We start from the raw sequence: 22,632 nt of genomic DNA on the forward strand, positions 1-22,632 counted from the left end.
GAACCTAACTTTCTTCAAGTAGTGAAGTTGGTGAAAAGATTTTGAAATGTCTCTTTAAGAAGAATCAATAAAAAAGACAAGGACCATTTGGCAGCGTTATGAAGTTTATTTGTAGTCTGTGTTAACGTCTCTGTATTTCTCCGCACCCTGTTTCAGGCACTACTATTTATTTTCCTCAATGTAAATTCCTTAATTGCCTTAAAAGGTGCACGCTGGCAGCTGCTGTACATAGCCAGACCTTTTAAACCAAGGTTAAAGAATGTGATTGATATCATTAACACCCTTTGCAGGCTAAAGACAGATTAAGCACTTATGTGTTTACAATGTCTAAATGGGCATCTAAAAAAAAAAGCACAGGATTCTTTCAGTACATTATTGAATATAACATGTAATGAAATACAACATGTCCATTATTTTCAAGACAATGATACCCTCACTCTCGAAGATTCCCTGGAGTGACAATAGAACACGTTTGGACATGTGGAATTTATAACGTCTGCAAGTAATAAAAACACAGACACTACATTTTAAAATCGGTCATCTGTAAGGAAAACCTAACTTGGTCTGTAATGTATTATTTTATTATTAGGCAATAGCTGAGACAAAGTACTTTACGTGTGCTTCTTGAGGGCAAGAGGGAGCAGGGTAATACTTTGTGGCTGCGACTAAACAGCTCTTACTGGAGGTGACAAAACGAATGTCCTTAGAGAGGACTTCAAGAGCCAGTTACATGAGCACTTCAGGGCCTGCAGCTGAAGTTTCCCCGGACACTGCCTCTTTCAGGGGGTTCGCGTAAACATTACACTCTCTGTCTGGGTAATTGATCCCAAATCTTGTTTGACAACGTTTTTTCATTGCAGACACTTCACATGCTTCCTGAACATAGCTGAGCTTTTTTGGCCGCATTGCAAATACCACAACAACTCAGCACTCATTAAATCTTGTGCTGAGTGTTCTTTGCCCTTCCTTCCACTGCCAGTGCGTGTGTGTGGTTCAGTTCATTTTTGCACCCCGCTTTCCTTTGATATCCTACATATTTTTTTCTTGTAATTGATGATACATACATACACACACACACGCACACACGCATATATATGTGTATCATCAAAGTAAAAAAAAACAAGCTTAATAACATTGATACATTTGATTTAATGTAGATCAATTTAGACTGACAGTAGTCTTAAAATGTAGCAGTTAAAATAATAGTGTAATGGTATTTTTCACCAATTACATGTTTTCATCCTCCTTTGATATACAGACAGTAGTGCTCATAATATGTTCTGAAGCGTGTAAGTTTTAAGTGCAAAAGCAAACTAAAAACCTTTGCTTATGTCTCCCAGTAGTCCTCATTAGAAAACAAGCTGCTTTCAATTACGGTCAGTATATATTCTTAATATCTCTCTCCCACCTTCTCTCTCTTTCCCATGTCTTTTCCTTTGGCTCTTTGCTTACTTCTGAAAACATTTATATTTCCCAATAACTTGGGTTTAGTCTTGTGGTCAATGATTGAATCCAGACTGGTATGGTAAAAGCAAAATTATAAGTATATATGGAAAATGTAAGTAATATACTGTAAGTATACGTGGAAAATAATAAAAATCTATTTTTAATAGGAGTTAAGAATTGGACACATAGCAATTTTCACAATAAAAATGGCAGTTACAGCTCCACATTAAATGAAGATTTACTGCTTAACCATGACCAGTGTAAAAATTAAAAAATTTTGATTTTACACTATAACTTCATATTAAGATCTGGAAAATTGTAGACTGGAAAAGAATGGGAAGGGATAATCCCAAATGCCTGTTCATAAAGCTACTAGGAACAAGTATTGGTTTACATATAACAAGAATTCCTATTTGATAATAATAACAAAAAATAATAGTAATTTATACTCACATTTATTTATTATTATTTATTTTATTATTTTAATTTATTTTTTCCACATTTTAAGTATACGTAGTTACATTTATATCAAGGGTTGAGGAAAATCCTTTATTACAATGCATCATTATTTAGAAAAAATATGAGTCTTCCAATAGTCCCTTTAAACCACGATTCTGTTCTACATCGTATGAATACATGCAAAATTTACAACCATACAAACCATAGTTGATTTCAATCAGCCCGCTGTCAACTGAGCCACGGATCGTTTCGCCTATAAAAGAATACCTATCGCATGTTAGTTAATTAGGCAGCTCAAAAGCATACATTAAGTCAACCCTATCCCAAAGCTTACCTTCCCTGCTTTGTCATTGTCCGATCATCATGCACGGTTCCTCTTCCCATCATGCATTTGGTGTTGATGTCACCACTGAGCATTCTTTGGTCCCCACAGTGTCCTCTGCCCTCTTCACATGCCTGCAGAGGTCTAAAACAGTGCACAGTACAAATCTCCCAGAATACATTCATTGATATTCCTATCATCAAGAATATAAGCCTTAAGGTTTGGAAAAGCTATTTAGGGTTCTACTACTACTACTATTAAAGTGGTCCTACTATTTAAGTGGTTAATAGTGACAATTATAATGTGTTATTTTCAGGTGTAATTTAAGGAAAAACTTTGCAGACACCCCATATTTGCCTTTACACATATTGTGTGTTGTTCTTTTTTATAGTGAGCTTTAATGAAAATATGGCACGACATAAAAAAGTGACTTTGACACAATATCCATTTTACTATGTTGTTAAGCGGCTTATTATTGAGTGTACATTTTTTCCATTTATACTGTTCTTCTAATTACATCAAAGTTAACATAAATTTTGCCTCGGGAAAAGAACTGTCGAAATGCAACAATGCAAACATTTTGTTGCGGTTTGAAACATCCTCTTTTGCAAAGCAAAGTTTTGCCTTGAAGTGGTGAAGTGGAAAATGAAAGGAAGTTTGGCATTCAGTCCAAGAAAAGATTATGGAAACAAATTAAACGTTTACTGGTTAAATTGACACCGTAATCCATCATTAGAGAATCAAACTCTGTGATCTATCATGATTCTGCTGGCTTCTTTTAGATTGTCCCTGAGGGCAAACAGAAATAGACAGGGAGAGGGTAACCTGCACCAGGAATCAATCAAACAGACTTAAGTAAACACCAATGGCATAAAAACTTTTCTTACAAGAATTTAATGTCATGCAAATTGTTGTCTATCCCATTCTTGTTTCTTAGTCGGTTTGTTATATAGTCCAGTTAAACTAAATTAATTTTCAAAAGTACAATGATTATTTTTAGATTAATACTGTAGTGAACAGCCGTTGCAACAAATACGTTTTCTCATAATAAAACATTCTCATTCCAGTGTCTGACAATTTCAGAAACAGTTCTGTGTCTACACATTTGTTCACATATTACTTTTATACGAAATTTACATTTTACAAATTATAAGTAGTTAGGTAACTTAGTAGTTATTTAAAGCTCCCGTTTGTATAGTGAGAACCATCTCAGACCCCTATCTGAAAAGTCCAAGCGCTTCTGCATCAGCTTTAGGAAATATTGCACTCGTTACACAAAAATCTCAAACACGGATTTGAGCGAAATTTAGTGCGGAGGTTTAGCACTTCAGTACAAAAGAGTAACCGCCTTTAAGTTCTTATGCATTAATGTACCATTGACTTGCATCATTTTATTCAATCAAATATTAAAACCAACAATAAACTTCAAAGACCAAAAATATGACTAGCTACAGATGGCAAATCATTTGCATGGTCTCGTATCAATGCATTTTATCAGATTAATGACAGCACAGCAAAACTCACTTTTAACTATTTTATTACATCAAAACTGGAGTATGACCCCTCACCTGTATGATTACATTGTAATGTTTACTGCCTTTTTATATCACTGCCATAACCACTGTCAAAACTATCACTTATTTGGTAGTACAATTCATTATACCACAACACTTTGTGTAACATGCCGTATCACTTTAGTCTAGCTGCAGCCTGGTATTATTACTACACTGTAAGAAGTAAGAAAAGGACATTTTGAAGTCTAGGCTATATGTGATGGGCGTAACTTCCACAAGATCTTTTTCATGGACTGTGGCAACAAATGGTCCATATTCTTGTCTTAGAAAGTGAAACACAGTGAGAACGTATCCTCCGAAGAAATGAGAAGTTTTGTAAATTCCCAGGGCTATGGTGTTGTTTTAGGACCGAAGGTAATGCTGAACAAATTACACCATATTTGGGCACAGAGCCAGGCTCCTGTACAGAATAAAACCATAATCCTATTCAATTTGCCCGTAACCGATATGAGATTTTCTTGAATGAGTTTAAAGACTATGTCAAGGGGAGTCTATTTAAATGACACACAATAAAAGCAGCTAGATTGCGTGAGAAAATGCTTCATAGTTACTGTTTTTTGTATTTTTCTCCCTTTTTTAGTAAAATGACCACATGCACAGGTATGCATTGACATATAAACTAGTGTCAGTACGAATAATCATGTGTTTGCTTAAATTAAATTTAAGACATTAGGAACATTTGTAGCTTGTTAATTCACATTAGTAGCTAGTTCATGGAAACATTTCATGCTATCAGTCATGTGTAACTTGTTTGACCACGTCCTTTTCAATGCACCAGCCTCACAAAACCAGAAAAAAGCTTTGAAATGATGCTTCTATTTAATTTGTTAATATCATCCAAACGGTCTGTAGCATTGTATGATGTTGCATATTATTACTTCTAATGATAATTAATGTTCCTTGTATTGAAATTATGAACAAACTTTGACAGTGACAGGTAATGGTGTATATTAGAATACACGCACATGTTTATATTGTAAACAGTCTGAAAATATAATAGGTATACAGCTTTTTTATGACCAAATAAATTGCTATTTATTGCTGAAGAAAATTGTAATTGCTCACTGCTAAGAAATATATGGAAAAAGTCTTCAACGTCACAACAGATGTGCAATATAGACTGCAAACACAGCAGCTGACAGGTCTATTACGTGCTGGTTTAGCCGCATTTTAATCTACACTGATAAACCCTAAAAGCAAAGTCATTCGAATGTCAGAATACAATTAGTTATAATATTAATTAGTTAATAATAATTATTATTATTGTTATATTATTAAGAGAAGATGGTAAAACTTAACTGTTCAAATTAGTGTTATGGGGTGGCAAAATGTCGTGATCCTGTATCCTACGTTTCAGCATAAGCATGATGCATTACAATAATGGCCGATATTGAATTGAGCGATTTGGGATTTTTTTCCCTTTTTTGTCACGGTTTTTGTATATTTGAAATAATAAAGTGCATTTATGCATTCTGCCTTGTGATCGTTCAGCTTAATCAGTCTCCTCATGTTGATTAGCCTGGTTAACCTTTGCTCCATACTGGGTCTGCAAGGGTTAATCAGGCCGGGATCTGAGTGACCCGAGGGTCAGATTCTCTCTATCTCTCGCTTGAAGGATACGGTGAAGGCAGAGATAAGATTAGTTAGGTTGAACTTTCCTCATCCAGCCCATCAAAGCGCAACAGACACCTGCATCAAACCTGCGCGTGAAGTGCTTTGAGACTTAGATCTGTGACCACGACCATATGCGGAAAATAAATTCACTGTGCATTACTTGTACAAAAGCCAATGGATAATTTAGTATTTTAGGGTTTATATAATTTGCATTTAATTTAATCATAATTACCCAAATGTTAGGTGTTTCTTTTAAACTGTACCATCTTGTTTATTAGGCTATAGTCGTCTGATCTCCTTGCTTGGTCTGTCAATCACACTCGTTGAAAGATTTGCTGTTACGGGCTGAATATTTGACTTGTTTATTTAAAGTCTATTGATTCATTCATATAACTCGCCTTAAAGGAGTCACATTTTATACAACTGTGTCCCAGAGTGCATACTTTACTTCACAAACAATAATAAAGTGATTTACCCTTTTCTTCGCGTCCCAGCCATGGAAAATCGTTAAAGATCCTGCTATTTGTGTGTGATCAGTAAATATTTAGTGTAGTGTCTCGTCCTAATCGATGAAGGTCCCGATGGGGGTGCGCTATTGTGTGTGTGGATGCTTGCTGAGCTCTGTGTGTGTAAGGACTCTTGTGCAGTCCGTTTTACGATGATGAATGTACCCGGACGACTCAGGGTACACTTACTTATCAACATCAAGTTGCTTGAAAACGGCTGTTTGTAGGCTTTCGTCTAACGTTACTTAACATGAACCACCGATTTATGCGTGATTTAAGTGATGAATTTAAGGCTGGTGTTTTCTTATTTAGATATAAAACAATTAGCATAAAGTTGGGGATGTCAAAATAAAATATTTATTTAATTAGCTATTTATGTAAAATGTTACATTTGAGAAAGATATATTAAGGATGTGTACTAATTTAATTAAAAGCATGACTTTTTGCGTATAAAATACTGGCATGCTTTAAATAAAAAAATACTTTTTGTCTTAAGCATCTATCAAATGGTTATATGGAGTTTTGAATTTTACATACAGTTACAGTCTACACTACAGTCCAGATCTTTGATTATAATGTATAGCTGGTGTATTCAGCAATTAAAGCGGTCTGTAATGATGACCATATAGCAAGTGTCTTAAAAACTAGTCTCTTAATAAGGCCTACACTAAATTACTTCCATCGTAATTGTCTGGTCAATGGCAGTTTGACGTCACTTAAGAATGCAGTTGTCTATCTAAGTCCTTTTAGGTGTATTATTATTAAGACACCGACTATAATAATTGTTATAACAGCCGTTCTCACGTGCATTCTTCTTATTATACATCTTTTTGCTGCCTATAGCGTTTTAACATATATAGCATTTTTTACATAACGGTAAAAATTAATAGCATCAGTGATCGAAGTTCATGGAACTAATAAAGTCCTAGCTTTAGACAATTGAAAACGCGACAAAGACATATATTACTGTTACTAGTTTGCACATAAACAGACAGGTGTCTCTCCTGACTTCACCCCCTCCCTCTCCCAATCACACAGTCCACACAAAGCAGCTGCACTAAGAGGGTTTTACCTACTGTGGAAAAGAAAAAGACGCACAGGAGCATCTTCTGAAATTTTGAAGAAATCGTCAATGTCATCAATGTGACCTCTATTAGGATATGTACCAAATATTAACACGTGATTCAAGCATCGCAGAAAAGTTTGACTGATTTAGTTTGTCGGCTTGTGTTTTTCCCTCCCTAAAGTTTTAGTAATTATTCTAATTCATGCATTTTTGTTTATAACTCCGTCAGTGGATAAGGAATAAACAGAACCTTAATTCGCACAGAGAGAGAAGACTAAATACATTTTATCATATAGGAGAGGATGCATCACGGGGAAGACGAATCGACATCATATGCATTTGGTATGTTTGGGCTATAATTGTTAAAAATCAAATCTCGCTTAGCATGTCTACGTCTCGATTGTACGGTAAATCTGCTTGTCTCTTGTGTTGTGTATTTATCATCAATATACATTTAAAAAAAAAATAAAAGACTGTCATTGCAACCACAGCAAACGCATTCTGAAACATTTTTTAAATTCATTAATCATTTTATCTTATCACGCAGTTTTTCTTTCTTCCTGTCTGTTAAATTTTGAATTATTTTATTTTTAACATACTTGTTTAATAACTGTAATTTGGAAAGGGATGCTAAATTTCGCTTTGTCTGTCTGTGTATCTAAAACCAGTGTTATTTGCCAGCATTGGAGAAGAACCTAGTAGCAGACATCCGTTTATTATTAGTTCAATTGTGAAAACAACACTCACCTTGATCTGAAGGTAAAATCCAAAAAGCATCGGTAAGATGTAATTTACTTCTGCAGTGCTGCTTTCGGCTGCCTTGTTCACATACGTTGCATTGAATGGTCGGAGATGAGGAACGGTGCTCACTTTTTACCGTTTCAATAAATTTGCCAAAATTAACCGAAACGCAGCAATACTCCCGTGCGCGAATAACACTCTAGAGAATAAATGTGGCAGAGACTTACAAACGCACTTCTGCAACGTCCAAGTCAATTAGAAGAAAATCTCAAAAGCATTAATCAGATTAAAATAGGCGCATGTTACTTTGGTGTATGTGAGAGGCGAGCGACCGATGTAGTTTCCATTTAAGATGGCTCTTCCACCTTAAAGCAAGATTTCAGGCAGAAATAATCCATACGCTAGGGGGCGCCCATATACTGTTGTACATCCAGTCTTCGGCATTTTCCTCTTGGGCAGCATATGCTATGATTTAGCACTGTACATTTTTCAGTGGACCCAACTCTGACAACCCCTGGTGATACAGAAAGTAGACTTCAACAAGCAAGCTTTAAAAAATTTGCTTTGACTTATAACCCGAGGAACGAAATGGGAGACACCTCATTTGACCACCCTGAGGTTCACAGCGAACATCATTAACATCAGACTTCTAAGCTTTTGCCTCTTCACAAAGCATCAGAGCTTATGGGTGCATACATTTTGAAAAATAATTATCTATTTCATTGTCATTTTTTCAACGCAGTCGTCCATACATAAGATATTGAGATGTCGTTAAAATGTAGCCTATGTATCATTTTAAGGCCCCTAAGAATCAGGCTCACCTTCTGTAACAGAACAATAACGTTGGTTACAAAATGGCTAAATATCACGGGGTTTTGAAAAATCTTTTGTCCTTCGATCTGTATCTCGATCAATGTATTGTTATGGACGATTATAAAGAAATTTTATATTTAATATACGACTGCATCACTTTGTTAATAGTCATATAGAAAACAAAACTACACCGCATATGGCAAGTGGTGCTTATGATAAGTTAACAAAATGAATACATTTATTAATTAATATATGAAAGGTATATATGCTAGCAATTGTGTACTTTGTGTTTGAAATATAAACATGTCATATATTGGTAATAAATATAGTTTTGAGAATTAGTTTGATGTCAAAGAAATTCTGCAGCCTATTCGCACAATTCTAATGGTATCTAATGAAAAAGCTATCGCAAATTCTGACCCTTGCGGCTTTTTGATTTATTATGAGGCTATTTGTTTTTTGGTGGGCTTTTACACCTACTTTCAAAGTAGGAGTTTTATCACATATCTCGATCATATAACTAATATTTGACACAAAGACCTTCATTGGTTACAGCGTAGAGTTCTGCGACTTATATCAGTATATCTTTTCGCGAGTGTTGCTTATTTCCTTGCGTAGTCTGTTTTAAATGTATTGTCACAGCATTATTGACCGTTGATAAATGATGCAGTTTCATGATTTATAAGTAGCCGTCGTGCTGATAAATGGATTGACCAAATCACGCACTTTGCAGCCAGTTTGTAGAATGTATGTGACGAACTGGTATTCTATGCATGTAGTACGATGAAAACTAAAAAATAAAGAATTATCATTATAACGGTGCTCTTAGAGAATCATTTTCTTTGTTTAGTTATCGGATAACAGGAAAGATATATATATATATTAAAAATATTCCCATTTGAATAATATTGAATGTGAAAAGCCTTAAACCAATGTACTGAGTACAAGTTGCTTCAAAATATATGATAATCGTCTTTTTTATTTTAAATACATGCACATGGATTGCGATCATTTTTCATAAAATGGTGTCCTACTCTCTTTAGGACCAAGCGGCTCCTCGACCCTTTTTCCTGGCTTTGGCAAAGAACCAAGTAGCACAAGTGCCGACTAGCCAATAGAGTTCAGGGGGAGGTCCGTGAGCTCTGACCAGTCAAACACAGTCACTTTCCATATATGGCAACTCATCTCCATGGTAACGTGTGCTAAGTTGCAGCAGTCGTGTCAAAGTTCACTATATAGAGAGCTCAGTGAGCTGATCAGAGAGAAAGCATTCTGCCAGCCCAGCGCCTGCAAATCGCAGTCACTTCCTAACCTCCCCCTTTTTAACATATTTGATCACTTTGATTCTCTGTTCTCTCTCTTATTATTTTTACGCGCACGAAGGAGGTTCTATAGGTTGTGATCTTTTTGTTTTATTATCGGTCCTGCTTGCCGGAGAGTTGACTTCATATTTGACTCGAGCACAGGCTACAACTGCGCGCGGCTGCTAGCGCTGCCTCATCTGAAGAAAAGGAAGAAGCGGCGATATTTTTTTGCCAGTTGGTTTTCTTCAAGACTTTAAGCAGGAACTTCGTGCTCGTCGCAAGTGTCTTTAAAGCTGCGCGTTTCTGTGCGTCCGAACATCGCTGCACGCGTGAAGTTATCCGCCCGTCTCTGTCAGTATCCTCTTCCGCCGTGTTTATTTTCCATTTTTCCTTGATGGGTTTACTGGATGGATGACTGCAAGTGCCACTGGACTTGGCCTCTGAGAGCAAGGCTGCTATTCGGCTCGTCTTTGCTTCAGTTTTAACCACATACCAGGTAACGCTATTTCAGTCAAGAAATAGGCTACTCTGACATCGGTGCGCAACTTTCAACGGACAATCAGACTCTAGCCGACCGTATCGATCTTGAATTATTTATTTTGCCGTCCTAAGTGATTAAGTCACCGTGCTGCATTTATTTTTTAAACAAAGTATTCCGAAACCAAAAACGGGGGACAAAAAGTTTTATTAACGTTGACTGATAGATATGGCAATGGTAGTGTGGAGAGGCTCCCAGGACGATGTGGCCGAGACCCAGGGCACCCTCTCATCGCAAGCCCAAGGAGGACTATCCCTTCCGACCCCTCAACCAGGCCAGCTGGGTCTTACGGCCTCTCAGGTTGCCCCTCCGACCCCTCAGACACCCGTTCAAGGACCCCCGAACAACAACACACAGTCCACCCCGACGAACCAGACGACGCAGAGCCAGTCGGAAAAACAGCCTCAGCATATAGAGTGCGTGGTGTGTGGGGACAAATCCAGTGGCAAACACTATGGCCAGTTCACGTGCGAGGGGTGTAAGAGCTTTTTCAAACGGAGCGTACGAAGGAACCTCACTTACACATGCCGTGCCAACAGGAATTGTCCCATTGACCAGCACCATCGCAATCAGTGTCAGTACTGCCGCCTCAAAAAATGCCTCAAAGTTGGCATGAGACGGGAAGGTATTCGGAATTTGTTATTTTACTGCTGTCTTTGTCTTATGTGTCTGAAATGTGTGTGATACGCTTCCCTATGTTTTATCCCCGGCTCTTCTCTCGTAGGCTGCCCGACCACAGCATGCGAAGGAACCGCCTTTATCGCTCGAGATTGAGCGCTATCGCGGCGCTCTTAACGCTAGAATAATGAGCGCCCTCTCTATTTCGCATCGTACGCCTTTCTCTCAGACGTAAAATTGATTGTCGCTTTTATTTAGCGAAGAATAAATGGCATTCGTCTGTTTTTTTATAATATCACTGCAGATATGCCGCGCGGTTATGGCAAGGGTGTATGGAGAGACAGCGTCAAAATCATACACACACACTCGTACACACACACACTAGGCTACATTTGGTCGCCGTATACATCGCTCATCTCGGATAGAAAAGTGAATAATAATTACCGTTACGCTTTTATTATTGATTATTTGATTAAATATTCCAGCAGCAGAAATCCAGTTCAGCCGCAGATACTCAGTAGACAGCAGAACTGACTGTGTCGCTAGCTAAGTAGGTTAAGGGTTAGCATTCATGTCTTTCTTTGTGCATGTATTCACTGGACTTATGTTGACTGCTATGAAACGTAAAGCACAGCTTATTTGAAAGTTACACCAAAATCCAAACATTTAGCAATATCTTGCTATAGCGTTAACTGTGGATGAATATTTTTTCTAAGAGTATAAAACGGGGATTGCCTTAATAAATTACATTGTGGATTTGTAACGCAATGCACAATACAGAACATTACTCTGAAGACATCATAACCTGGTTTTATTTATTTAAATTATCGCAACAATCAGTGGAATCACGAAGGCCATTTTGACAGTTTAAAAGTTTTGTAAGTGTCCAGTGACACAATTTATTGTAATAATGAAATATTTAGGTTAATAGTGTTATGGCCGTGTGTATCACTAAGATAAATGTGTGGGAACATCACACCAAGTAAAGCAAATGTAAGGTCAATCTATGATTTGTGTACTGTACAATGTGTTTTGTAGAATTCAAGCATCAATATATACAGTTTCTCTTTTTACCGCAGCAGTGCAAAGAGGAAGGATGCCACCCACACAGCCTCACCATGGTCAGTTCGCCTTGACAAATGGAGACCCACTGCACTGCCATTCCTACTTATCCGGATATATCTCTCTACTACTACGAGCGGAGCCCTACCCAACATCTCGCTATGGCAGTCAATGCATGCAGCCCAACAACATCATGGGCATCGAGAACATTTGTGAACTGGCAGCCAGGATGCTGTTTAGTGCTGTGGAGTGGGCTAGGAATATTCCTTTCTTCCCAGACCTCCAAATCACCGACCAGGTTGCCCTTTTGAGGTTGACCTGGAGTGAGTTGTTTGTGCTCAACGCTGCTCAGTGCTCCATGCCGCTCCATGTGGCTCCACTTCTGGCGGCGGCTGGGCTCCATGCCTCCCCCATGTCTGCGGACAGAGTGGTCGCCTTTATGGACCACATTAGGATCTTCCAAGAACAAGTAGAAAAGCTCAAGGCTTTACACGTTGACTCTGCTGAATACAGTTGTTTAAAGGCCATCGTTTTGTTCACTTCAGGTAAGTTTTATTTTTTGAAACGTGTGTTTTTAATCAGTTGCTTTATATTTTAGTCTTTGAAGAGTAAAGCATCTTGACGTATTTTTAACCAATCTAGAATTCATTTGTGTGACAATTTTAGGGTTTGTTATGCTGTAAAAATAGAAAAGTATCAATAGATACGTAAATGTAAATAATCAACAAAGCCCTTGATAATGAACCCAGTTAAACGTGTAAATTCGAGAAAATTATTTAGTCTATGCCAAAATGTTTTTTTAACATGGGGCATCAACAATACGTTAAAACATCTCTGTTTAAAATTTGATTGATGCGATAAAAGCTATATGGTGACCGAGTTAATATTCCGTAACAGTCAACAAATAAAAAAGCGTGTTTTTAAGGAATAAAATTATATAAATTTCCCTAACGCCTATTAGGCTACAAACCCCCAAATCACCCAAAATAATAATAATAATAATGTAAACAATCTCAGAGAACCTTAAACGCATGAAACCTAAATGTATTTATACAATAGGTATGTTACTTTTACAATACGTATAAGTATATAAGTAATATGATGTAGAAAGGCAATCAATTATTTGTATTTATTTGGAATGACAGATATTAAGGATGTCATGCTGAGGGGTGGGGGTGTGGGGGGACTGAGGCTCGTAGGAAAGGCAAGCAAGGCCTAATGCACCATTTACACATATTAAAGGCCAGCTTTACGCTGGAGCGATATTTTAAATTGATAGATCTATCAAGTCATGATAAATATAAATGGCCTGGTATGTTTAATTGTGTTTTATTGCGGCGGTCGAGAAAAAAATCTCTGCGTTGTTAGGAGGCTAGCAGTTTCTTCCTTGTTTTGTTAGGATGATCTAGGGATCCAAGACACACGCTGGACTCGTTCCAGAACTGGGTCATGACCCTGACTTCCTTTCTTTATTTGTTTATCACAGAGCTAAAGCGAAAAAGTTTTAAAGACGTAAAACCTGATGTCGAATATATTCTGTTTAAAATTCGTGATTAGAAAAGCTTTACTGCCAATTGCAGAATTTGGATTGCAGCTCGCTCAATACAAATCCAATTACGCAGTGTTCCTACAGATAATTTTATGAACAACAATTAAATAGAAATTAATCAAAACCCAAATGAGAAATATCGAGGTAATGCAACAGTCGTAAACGTGTTAAAAGTTTGTCATGAAGGTCAGCATTTCGCAATCACCTTATTGAGTTGAAAGTTGGTGTTGCATATACTCTGCCAAGTTACGGTTTTAAAACTTTGGACTAAAGAGTGTTTTTTAGGCAATTATTATAATTAACACTTGCATTTTTATTCCTCAACGTGCGTTTTAAAAAAGTGCTCTCAGTGCCATTTTTTGTCCCTTTTGCAAAAACAATATAATAAAAGATAAAATAATAGAATAATATAATATAAATTATTATGACTCACATGCTGTTAATTTTGTGTTTTTATGGAGATGGCAAGATTGCAAGCATCAAAATGATAAAAAAAAAACTATAACAATTTGTAACAAGTAGGCTATACTGGAATTCGGTTCTCTGTTACAAAAATACGATAAACAACTCTATAGGGTTTCTGAGCTAATATGGGGTATATGAGTTTAATTACAAAAATAAAAACAAAATAAAGAACGGGACCACATATATTTTTTCCAAACCACTCATGTTTAGTGCCTTAGTTACATATATTGTTCACATATATACATATAGTCTGCACACATAGCAAAGGGAAATTAAATAGTGCATTATTGCAGTGTGCCATTTTTTATTTCATGATCTGGATTTGACAAACATTTGATTTCTCTCTATACCTTATAGATGCTTGCGGCCTGTCAGACGTGGCCCATGTGGAAAGTTTGCAAGAGAAGTCCCAGTGCGCTCTGGAGGAGTACGTTCGGAGCCAGTATCCCAACCAGCCAACTCGATTTGGGAAGTTATTACTGCGCTTGCCCTCTCTCCGTACAGTGTCGTCTTCGGTCATAGAGCAATTATTTTTCGTCCGATTGGTAGGTAAAACCCCAATTGAAACCCTCATCAGGGATATGTTGCTGTCGGGGAGCAGTTTTAACTGGCCTTACATGTCGATTCAGTAGGCAGAAGGAATGATCAAAGAGGCTGTGACTACAGTAGTTAGCGCTTCTTTTGTAGAAGGAAACGGCTGTTACACGAGTTTACTTTCACGAAGAAAGACTTTCATAAATGACTGTGAATTTCAAAATTGAGACATTCAGTGAACCCTCGAAATCCAGAGATTGCTCCCAGTGTCATTCTGAACAGTTTGTTCTAATGTTTTTATTTGTTGTTGTTGTTGTGTTTTTTTTTTGTAAAAAAAATAAAATATAATAAAAATGAAGAAAGAAACAACCCACTAAAATTAATACTAAGTAAAAAAAGACAAAAGAAAAATTATTCAAGGATTTTGATCATCCTTTCTGGGATAGAAAAACTATAAAGTGCATTTAAGCGAAAATTTGGAAGATAAGGGAGAGAAGAAAAAGTTCTTTTTTCCAAATTGCTATATTGTCCTGTGTCCATGTATCTATAGCTGTTTTTGTAATTTTTTTGTTTCTCCTTTCTGGTTCCAAACCGGCCTATGTGATTCTGTAGTATGCAGTTGTTGTTTATTTTTTCTAATAACCATAACTTCGTTAACAATTGAGTAATGTAAAGACGTTCTTCGAGAATTCGAGAATTAAAACTAAACCCACAGCAATATAGGCTATGCTTAATGCTGCAAGCGCACTTACTCTATTGGTGTCCCTAAATTAACATGTGTAGGGATTATTTTCATGATTCACTCGAAACAATTTTCACAAAATGTCACGAGTACTCGAAATGCAACAGTGTGTGTTACATTTCATGCCACTGTTCTACCTAAAACATAGACACCCCGAATCATTCCTCAAAATGGATGCAGGAGCAATACTTTACTCTGCACAATTCTGTAGTTATCTATACTCGTGTCAGAAGTGTTTGCCAGATGTAATCGTACATTTTTTAGAGTTATGACCTGTGTCCATTGATTTATATTTGGTTTTTGGTAGATGGTCGTCAGGTTGTAATGCAAACAATAGAACAAAGTGTTTTAAAGTTAAGCATAACCCCACCTAATATTTTCAAATGTATTGCAGTATCCCACCTTAGGTTGCGCCCATGCGAATTCTCGCCCAAGTGTTTTGCCACAGTAAACTGTATTTTGAACGTGGGAAAAATGATGGGTCATCGTTCTTTTAATGATAAAGCAGCAGTATTAATAAGACGTCCGTACAAATGTCCCTCACCACTTACAGCATTAAAGTGCCTGTACAGCGCAAATGTGTTATTAACGATTACTGAAGTCTATACACCATGGGGAACACGCTTAGAATTTACAAAGTCTTATAATTGTTCATTTCACTTATGGAGAAAACAAGTAGAGGCAGTATTCTTGTAAATATAGGTCAATTCATTTCAAGGACTTTTTTCTTTATACAACGTATATGTGATTAAGAATAAAACTGTGGTTGCCAATTTTTTCGGTAATACAAATGTCTTCAAATGAGTGACAGACTTAGCTAGTAGCACTGAAAGTTCTGTTTGTAATGTATATACATATTAAGACAAATGTTTTTTTTCTTCCTTTCTTTTTCATGTATTTAGACTGTGAATGCATGGCCACAGGTCGCTAACCTATTTTACCTTTGATATATATATAAATGTAAATGTTTTTGACTGTATAGATATAATCTGTGCATTCAGTACACTAGCCCTTGTATTTAAAAAAAAGAAAAAATGGAAAAAAACGTTCGACGATAGGTTGACACTTAACAGGGTGAGCTGGTTTGGAAAGGGGTGGCTATTTTGACTTGGTGTTCTGCTCCTTTTCGGTCTGTAACAGATGCCTTGTGTGTGTATGTGTGAAAGCTTGCAATTTTGTTCTTGTTTTGAGGCTTTTCTTCAACACACAAGACACCATGTTGTGATTGGATAAAAAGGGATCATATTGTGTAGTCGATTGAACAGTTGTTTTGGGCTGTTCTCATGCCACATATGGACCAGTGAATGATACATGATTGTAATTATAAACAGTTTAAACTGACCCACGTTTTTATATAAATATATAAAATATATTACTGCAGGGTATTGATAACGTATAGATACTTTTTTATTATTATTGATTATTATTATTAATTGCAAGTGATAAACGTGAGTGTGTGTGGAAGTTTATAGTTGAAAACAATTCTTGTTTGTTTGTGTTAGCTTATTGTAAACAAGCATTCTGCTGTAAATTTGTTCTTGGTATTAAATTATAATTTATGAATTTGAAATCAAATGGCTTTTGATGTTTCGTTATTCATGACTTGCAGACAAATCTGTCTATTTTATCGGACAGTTAACTCATGCCTGTTTTAAATTGATGAAGGTTGGGTTTCCGTGTGTGTGTGTGTATGTGTGTGTGTGAGTGTGTGCGTGTGTGTGTGTCTGAGAGAGAGAGAGAGAGAGAGAGAGAGAGAGAGAGAGAGAGAGAGAGAGAGAGATGGGGAGAAACTGCGAATGAGAGAGTGGGATGAGGGTGCAAGGGTGACTCCAAGGTTTGGCACAGGAAATTGTCCAGGTTATTTCTAAATTTGGCTATGTTAATACAAGTACAAGGTGGAGCGGCTTAAAATGTGATTGAACGCTTTTGATTTACTTTCTAATTCGTGGTTTTTACAAGTTAACGTTCATCCATCTTTGATAACACAATAAGGAAATACCATGTATCATGTCACCTTTGCTGACCTCGGTATAGAGTGTGTGTAGACACTGAGGTTCCTTCTCACTGTCTTGCTGGGTATCGCTTTCTATTTAAATATATAAAATCTTCTTAGAACAAGTACTGGCACGTCCAAAGTCGCTATGAAATGCACCATTGGACATTCAATCCATGAATACAAAATAAATGCCATCTTTTTTTTAACGTGACAAATAACATTAAATGTAAAATACTGTTTGTTCTAGACTCGCAGCCCTCGAGGAGTGTCCCGAAAGCAATACCTTAAATGCCACATTTGGGACTATCTGTTAGAGGACACCAAGCGTGTGAAGTTATCCCGTAAACCTTGCTCTCAACTTGGTGTCCTATTAGTTGAGTCAATATGGCGTCTTGCAATCCAAAGCAAGCTACGGCTCCCCGGAGCAAAGCCGTGTCTTGTAATAGAAACCACATTGCTTGGAGAAAAGACCCCCTCAATCGACACCGAAGGCCTGGAAAGGTTCACACGGCAACCGTGTTAAACTTTTTTGTCAGGAGTCCTAAAAATCAATGATGTTTTATCGTCACTGTAATTAAAACTCGTTTTTTTCATACGTGGAGTTGCGTAGCCCAAGTTAACGAGACCACGGCCACCTCAATAAGTGTCTTAATGTTTCTTAATCTCCAGACTCGTTTTACAAAAGCCGCTATGTAGGATATTTGAGAAAATAAATAATAGCATCCTTCCCGAAAGTGAAACTCTGAAATACTGTGGTATAAAAACGGGTCAGGCAGACTAGATACTGTGAAGGCCGTAGAAATCATCGTACATTTCATGCGATTCCATTGTTAACCCCATTTGTAAGTCGCTTTGGATGAAAGCGTCTGCTAAATGACTAAATGTAAATGCGACGAACTTTATTAGGTCTAGCAATCAGACTAGTACTGTGCTTCAACTCTTCAAACGATTTAATAGTATTAACAACAATAAAACTATTATTATTATTACTGTTATTATAATTATTAAAAATATTATTATTATTTAAAATAGTTACAGCTAAATATATTTTTGTCTAACTTAAGAATGCATTTTTTATTTAACTATTTCTTAATTATTTGTTTTTCTGTCCTTTATTAATGGGCAGGGAAAACTAAAATGAAATCGTTTCGGGTCCATTGGTTAAGGCCTGCTTAGATGACCGGAAATGATTGATGGATGTTTGTTATTGTTTTAAACTTGGTCCAGAATGTACGTTTAATAGCAGAGCTAATGCATATAGCGGAGGAAGGCTTGTAATTATGACACCGTGATGATACTTATTAACTACACCAGATACTATTGATAATTGCTTAATGATTAAATGCACATAGCATGGTTTCAAATAAAAACTTTCCAGTATGAAAGTCTACAAACTTCATGGATGTTTTATTTATTTATTTATTTTTTGTCAGAGAGGGATTGTTAGTACCTTTGATAGGCTTACCAGAGCAGGTTAGTGGTAATTTGGATCATGGCTTCACAGACTTGATTTTAGTTGACACAGCGTGTGTTGAGGCTGAACTCTATAATTTGCACTTCTGTTCTTTTATTAGCGTTGGACAACGAACTAATGAGGTCTCCCTCAGTAGCCTACAATGTCACTTTTATTTATTTCTTCGTGGAAAAAGTACTGTGGGATATGGCTGGCCGACCGAGTTAAGGGTTTTCTAACTGGTTTACCGTTTGTTATCTATAGCCAACATTTTAAACCTGCCGAATAAGAAATTCTTGCAGGTGTGATGGCTTTGTTTCATAAAGGATTTATACTTTTGAATGTGTTGAATTTGCAAAATTGTCCGAAAAATAGGCACCTTCGCTGTTAGTGTAAGGTGTTTACGGTCACGAGCGACGAAATTGTTTGGTTTCCGCCATCGATCATCGTCTATACTGAATTTATAAAGACACTTAAAAATTAAACACATGCTCATATGTCTCAACATAACTGCTATAGATAATAAATTGTTTGTTTAGGGATTTTCGGTTGAACAAAAATTAAGTAAATATACCGATGACCTCTCATGGCTTTAAACCCTGCTATGACTTCACTAGTGTGTGGTTTGGACGGTCGGTCATACATCTGTTAGACTCCTTAACAGTCATCATAGCTTTAAGATAGGCTATCGTATGCTCGCTTGTGTTCGTATGATGAGCTCAACGAAGGAAGAGCCAGCAATTGGTTTCCATGGCGACCTCCAAAGAGCAGCGATAAAAAGCAAAGCATAGACCCCCACTCCCTTAAAAAAAAGACAATTTAACGTCTGTGTTGTTGCTCCACGTCACTTGAGTACCAACATATTTGTTTCATAATATTTACGGCTCCTCGTTAGACTTGATCGTGAATGTAGACAGGGCCTGTCCATAATTTAAGAGCGTAGATTTATATCATGTTATATGAGAAAAACCCTGGCCAAGATCTGAGAGCTTTGACTAAAGTAATAATGAAATACTTTTTAAGAACATTTGCTTAACAGCATCTAGGCTATTAAATGGCGGGGAACATGTTTGTGACGTATCTTACTATTAATTATTATCATTTTAATTCAGCTGTTTCAAGCACTGTTTATTGTTTCAAATATATAGATTAACCTTTTTATATATTCGGCAAATGCATGATTGAGTCGATATGTGTTGGTTTCAAATGTAGCCTAGTCTATGGAGCCTACAAATGGAGCCATACAAATAGTCGTATTAAATAAACATAGGCTGTCTAAAATGCTTTATTGCGATTATATGTGCATTTTCGATTGTCCGTCTTTATTTTGAATAAAGTGCTTTAAAATAGACTTGCTACACTCGGCTCGGTTGGTTCCTCTCTCTAAATGTTAGAAAATTGTGCCATCTACCCGCTATTCACAGAACTGTCACTTCCAGGACCTTCCGAGACCTTGAGCCAACTTTAACACAAAGGGAGAGACTGAGGGGGTTGGTGCAGTGCCTCGAAGTAGTCTGGGCAAAAACAAGAATTAAATCAATATCAAGAAATATTTTAAGCTTGTTATATTATTTTGGTACATCTTACAATGTAGTGGTGTCTCAGTCGAATGAATGTCGCTGAGACAATGAGAGATTACATTGCATACATGTGCAAACCTTTGGGCACCATATATTTAGACATATTTATATAAAATATTCTTTGTTGCGCCATGGATAGCATAACGTGTCAAGTTCTTGAGTCCGGAAGTCTCAGTTGTATTTATATTAAAGCAAAAGACTATGAATTGACTAGGAAGATATTAAAAGTATAGGCTAATACAGTACTAGCTAACGCTGACAAAAGTGTTCCGAGTGTCACGCATGATGTTTTTAAATCTTCTCGTTTATTAATCAGACACATTTCTTTAATGGAACGTCAGTAAGTATCCGTAAAGTAAGTCTGTAAAGTATCTAAAGATTTTTTCCTCCTCCGTCGGTTTTCTAGGAGTAGAGGAGCGGGTCACACTCTGATCTTTAGCACAGTTTCAAATAGACGAGTTAATTCTTGTTCATTCATTAGCATTCCCAGTACAGGGGTTCCTCTAGACATCTGTCTCGTATACCACACGTCTTTACAATGATTTCTATTCACTGTTTCCTAAGAAAACACACATTCTTAGCGTTTTGCTTTTCTTTCAAAAGCCAGTACATTTTAGTTACCTTCTTGCGCCAAGCCGTTTGAGTTTTTAAATTGGTTGATATGGTTTTCATGGCTTCGAAATGTTTCTTTTCTGGCCTTGGAAGAAATTTAAATACTTAATAAATTAAATCAAACACCGCATTATAGAGAGACGCAGTATTTAAGAGGTAGGTTACTGTGTATGTATGTTTGAATGTGTACGAATGTGTATTTATTTATTTATTATTATAATTGTTATCATTGAATCACTTGTGTTGACATGGTAAAGTCAATAACTAATTATCTTTATGCAATGGGGAACTTTAATAACACAATTAAACTAACAATTTATTTGATTTGAGTCCATAAATTAAAAATCACATATTAAAAAATAGACGAGTTTATAAAGGACAGCTCTGACAAAGATAACTGCCTAAAGCGGCCTTCTAATGACAATGTCTGCAGCTATAGTTCAGCGCTATGAATAGTATGAACTCGCTTCACAGAACGTGAGACAGGAACCAATAGGAGGAGAGAGGGGTCTAAAGAGCAAAGGGGGCACTCATGGTGTCACGTAAACTAAAAAAAGCTTTGATTTCGACTAAAGCATACCGTTTAATACAACGAATGCAATATCATTAACACTTTTTTCATAAGTAGATTTTTTTGCAGTTAGCCAAAGATAATATTTTTTTTATTTCGGATTTTTTTAATTTATAACAATTCATGATTTGTACAACATCCTATTTGTCTTTTAAATCACTGCAGGAAGTTTTCTCTCATTACGTTCTATGACATCAACCTGATTTGAACTTATCAAGCACTCTAGTATAGGTATGATACCTACTTAACAGGCTTTATATATTGCAACATAGTCCTCCATAGTAGAAGCATTTATACATATTTTTGTTTAAATGCATTATTATTATTATTGTTATTATTATTGTTGTTCTTTGCGATTTTTGTTTGTTTTTTGTTACACTTAAAAGTTGTATGTTAACCCCCAGGTTACACAAAAAAACAGAAAAGTAAACAGCAGTCAGTTTTAAACAATGCTCAGCTCTTCATGGAATGGGCTCGACAGTAAAACCTTTTTATTTAATGATTAATTAAAGTATTTGTTGCTGTTTTTATTGTTCATTGTGCTATACACACGTTTAGCACACACAAATGAACCACACACACACGATAGATTGTGTTAGATTATGGCAACCCGAACTCACCATATAACTAAAATATCAAACTATATTTCCGATAACAGACGTGTTCCAACACGATGTAAGGATCCATCCTTCTCAAATCAGCAGTGAAAAAAGGACACTACGTGACGATGGCCTGGGACATCTTTGTCCTCGACCGCTGACTGTCAGGATATTGTTCTCCTTCATCTCTCCGTCAAGAGCCGTGCACCCTTACAGAAATGCTGGGTATATTTTGAAAGCACGTACGAACTAAGTTCGGTGTTCTCACGATTTAATATCAGATACATTTGCACCCTAATTTTTAGCTACGTAGTAATAAGGCGGTAGTTGTGAAATTAGTTTGAAAAATAATTTGATCGAAGTGTGTACAAGTGTTGTGATAAACTTTAAACATAAAGATGATTCTATATATGTTTTAGATTTACTTGATGCTTAAACCATTACACACAGCAACAATTTACCCCCTCC

At 36.5% G+C, this 22,632-nt stretch overlaps 1 protein-coding gene and 1 long non-coding RNA gene across 4 annotated transcripts; one reads left to right on the top strand and one right to left on the bottom strand.

Annotated features, from left to right (window-relative positions):
• Positions 1–97: 97 nt before the first annotated feature.
• On the bottom strand, positions 98–8,159 carry LOC130562761 (uncharacterized). The gene is made up of 3 exons (XR_008964014.1): positions 7,735–8,159; positions 2,240–2,371; positions 98–2,158 (listed from the first exon to the last, which is right to left on the bottom strand). It is a non-coding gene; the product is annotated as an uncharacterized LOC130562761 (long non-coding RNA).
• Positions 8,160–9,785: 1,626 nt separating this feature from the next.
• nr2f2 (nuclear receptor subfamily 2, group F, member 2) lies at positions 9,786–16,922 on the top strand. 3 transcript variants are annotated; one of them, XM_057347994.1, is made up of 3 exons: positions 9,786–11,008; positions 12,063–12,608; positions 14,435–16,922. In XM_057347994.1, the coding sequence occupies exons 1-3, from the start codon at positions 10,552–10,554 to the stop codon at positions 14,707–14,709; spliced, it is 1,278 nt and encodes a 425-aa protein (XP_057203977.1). In that variant the 5' UTR covers positions 9,786–10,551; the 3' UTR covers positions 14,710–16,922. The 3 variants fall into 3 exon arrangements, with proteins under 3 accessions (XP_057203977.1, XP_057203980.1, XP_057203979.1); XM_057347997.1 differs by having other exon boundaries at positions 12,084–12,608; XM_057347996.1 differs by having other exon boundaries at positions 9,788–11,008; positions 12,081–12,608.
• The last annotated feature ends 5,710 nt before the right edge of the window (positions 16,923–22,632 follow it).

Source organism: Triplophysa rosa, linkage group LG12 (assembly GCF_024868665.1).
Source record: "Triplophysa rosa linkage group LG12, Trosa_1v2, whole genome shotgun sequence".
Classification (NCBI taxonomy): Eukaryota; Metazoa; Chordata; class Actinopteri; order Cypriniformes; family Nemacheilidae; genus Triplophysa; species Triplophysa rosa.

Excerpts from the sequence above, each read along its gene's own strand:
- nr2f2 (XM_057347994.1), top strand. The coding sequence starts at position 10,552 with ATGGCAATGGTAGTGTGGAGAGGCTCCCAGGACGATGTGGCCGAGACC. Across the intron at positions 11,009-12,062 it reads AGTTGGCATGAGACGGGAAG|TTTCTCTTTTTACCGCAGCA; the intron begins GTATTCGGAATT and ends CAATATATACAG. Across the intron at positions 12,609-14,434 it reads CATCGTTTTGTTCACTTCAG|ATGCTTGCGGCCTGTCAGAC; the intron begins GTAAGTTTTATT and ends TATACCTTATAG.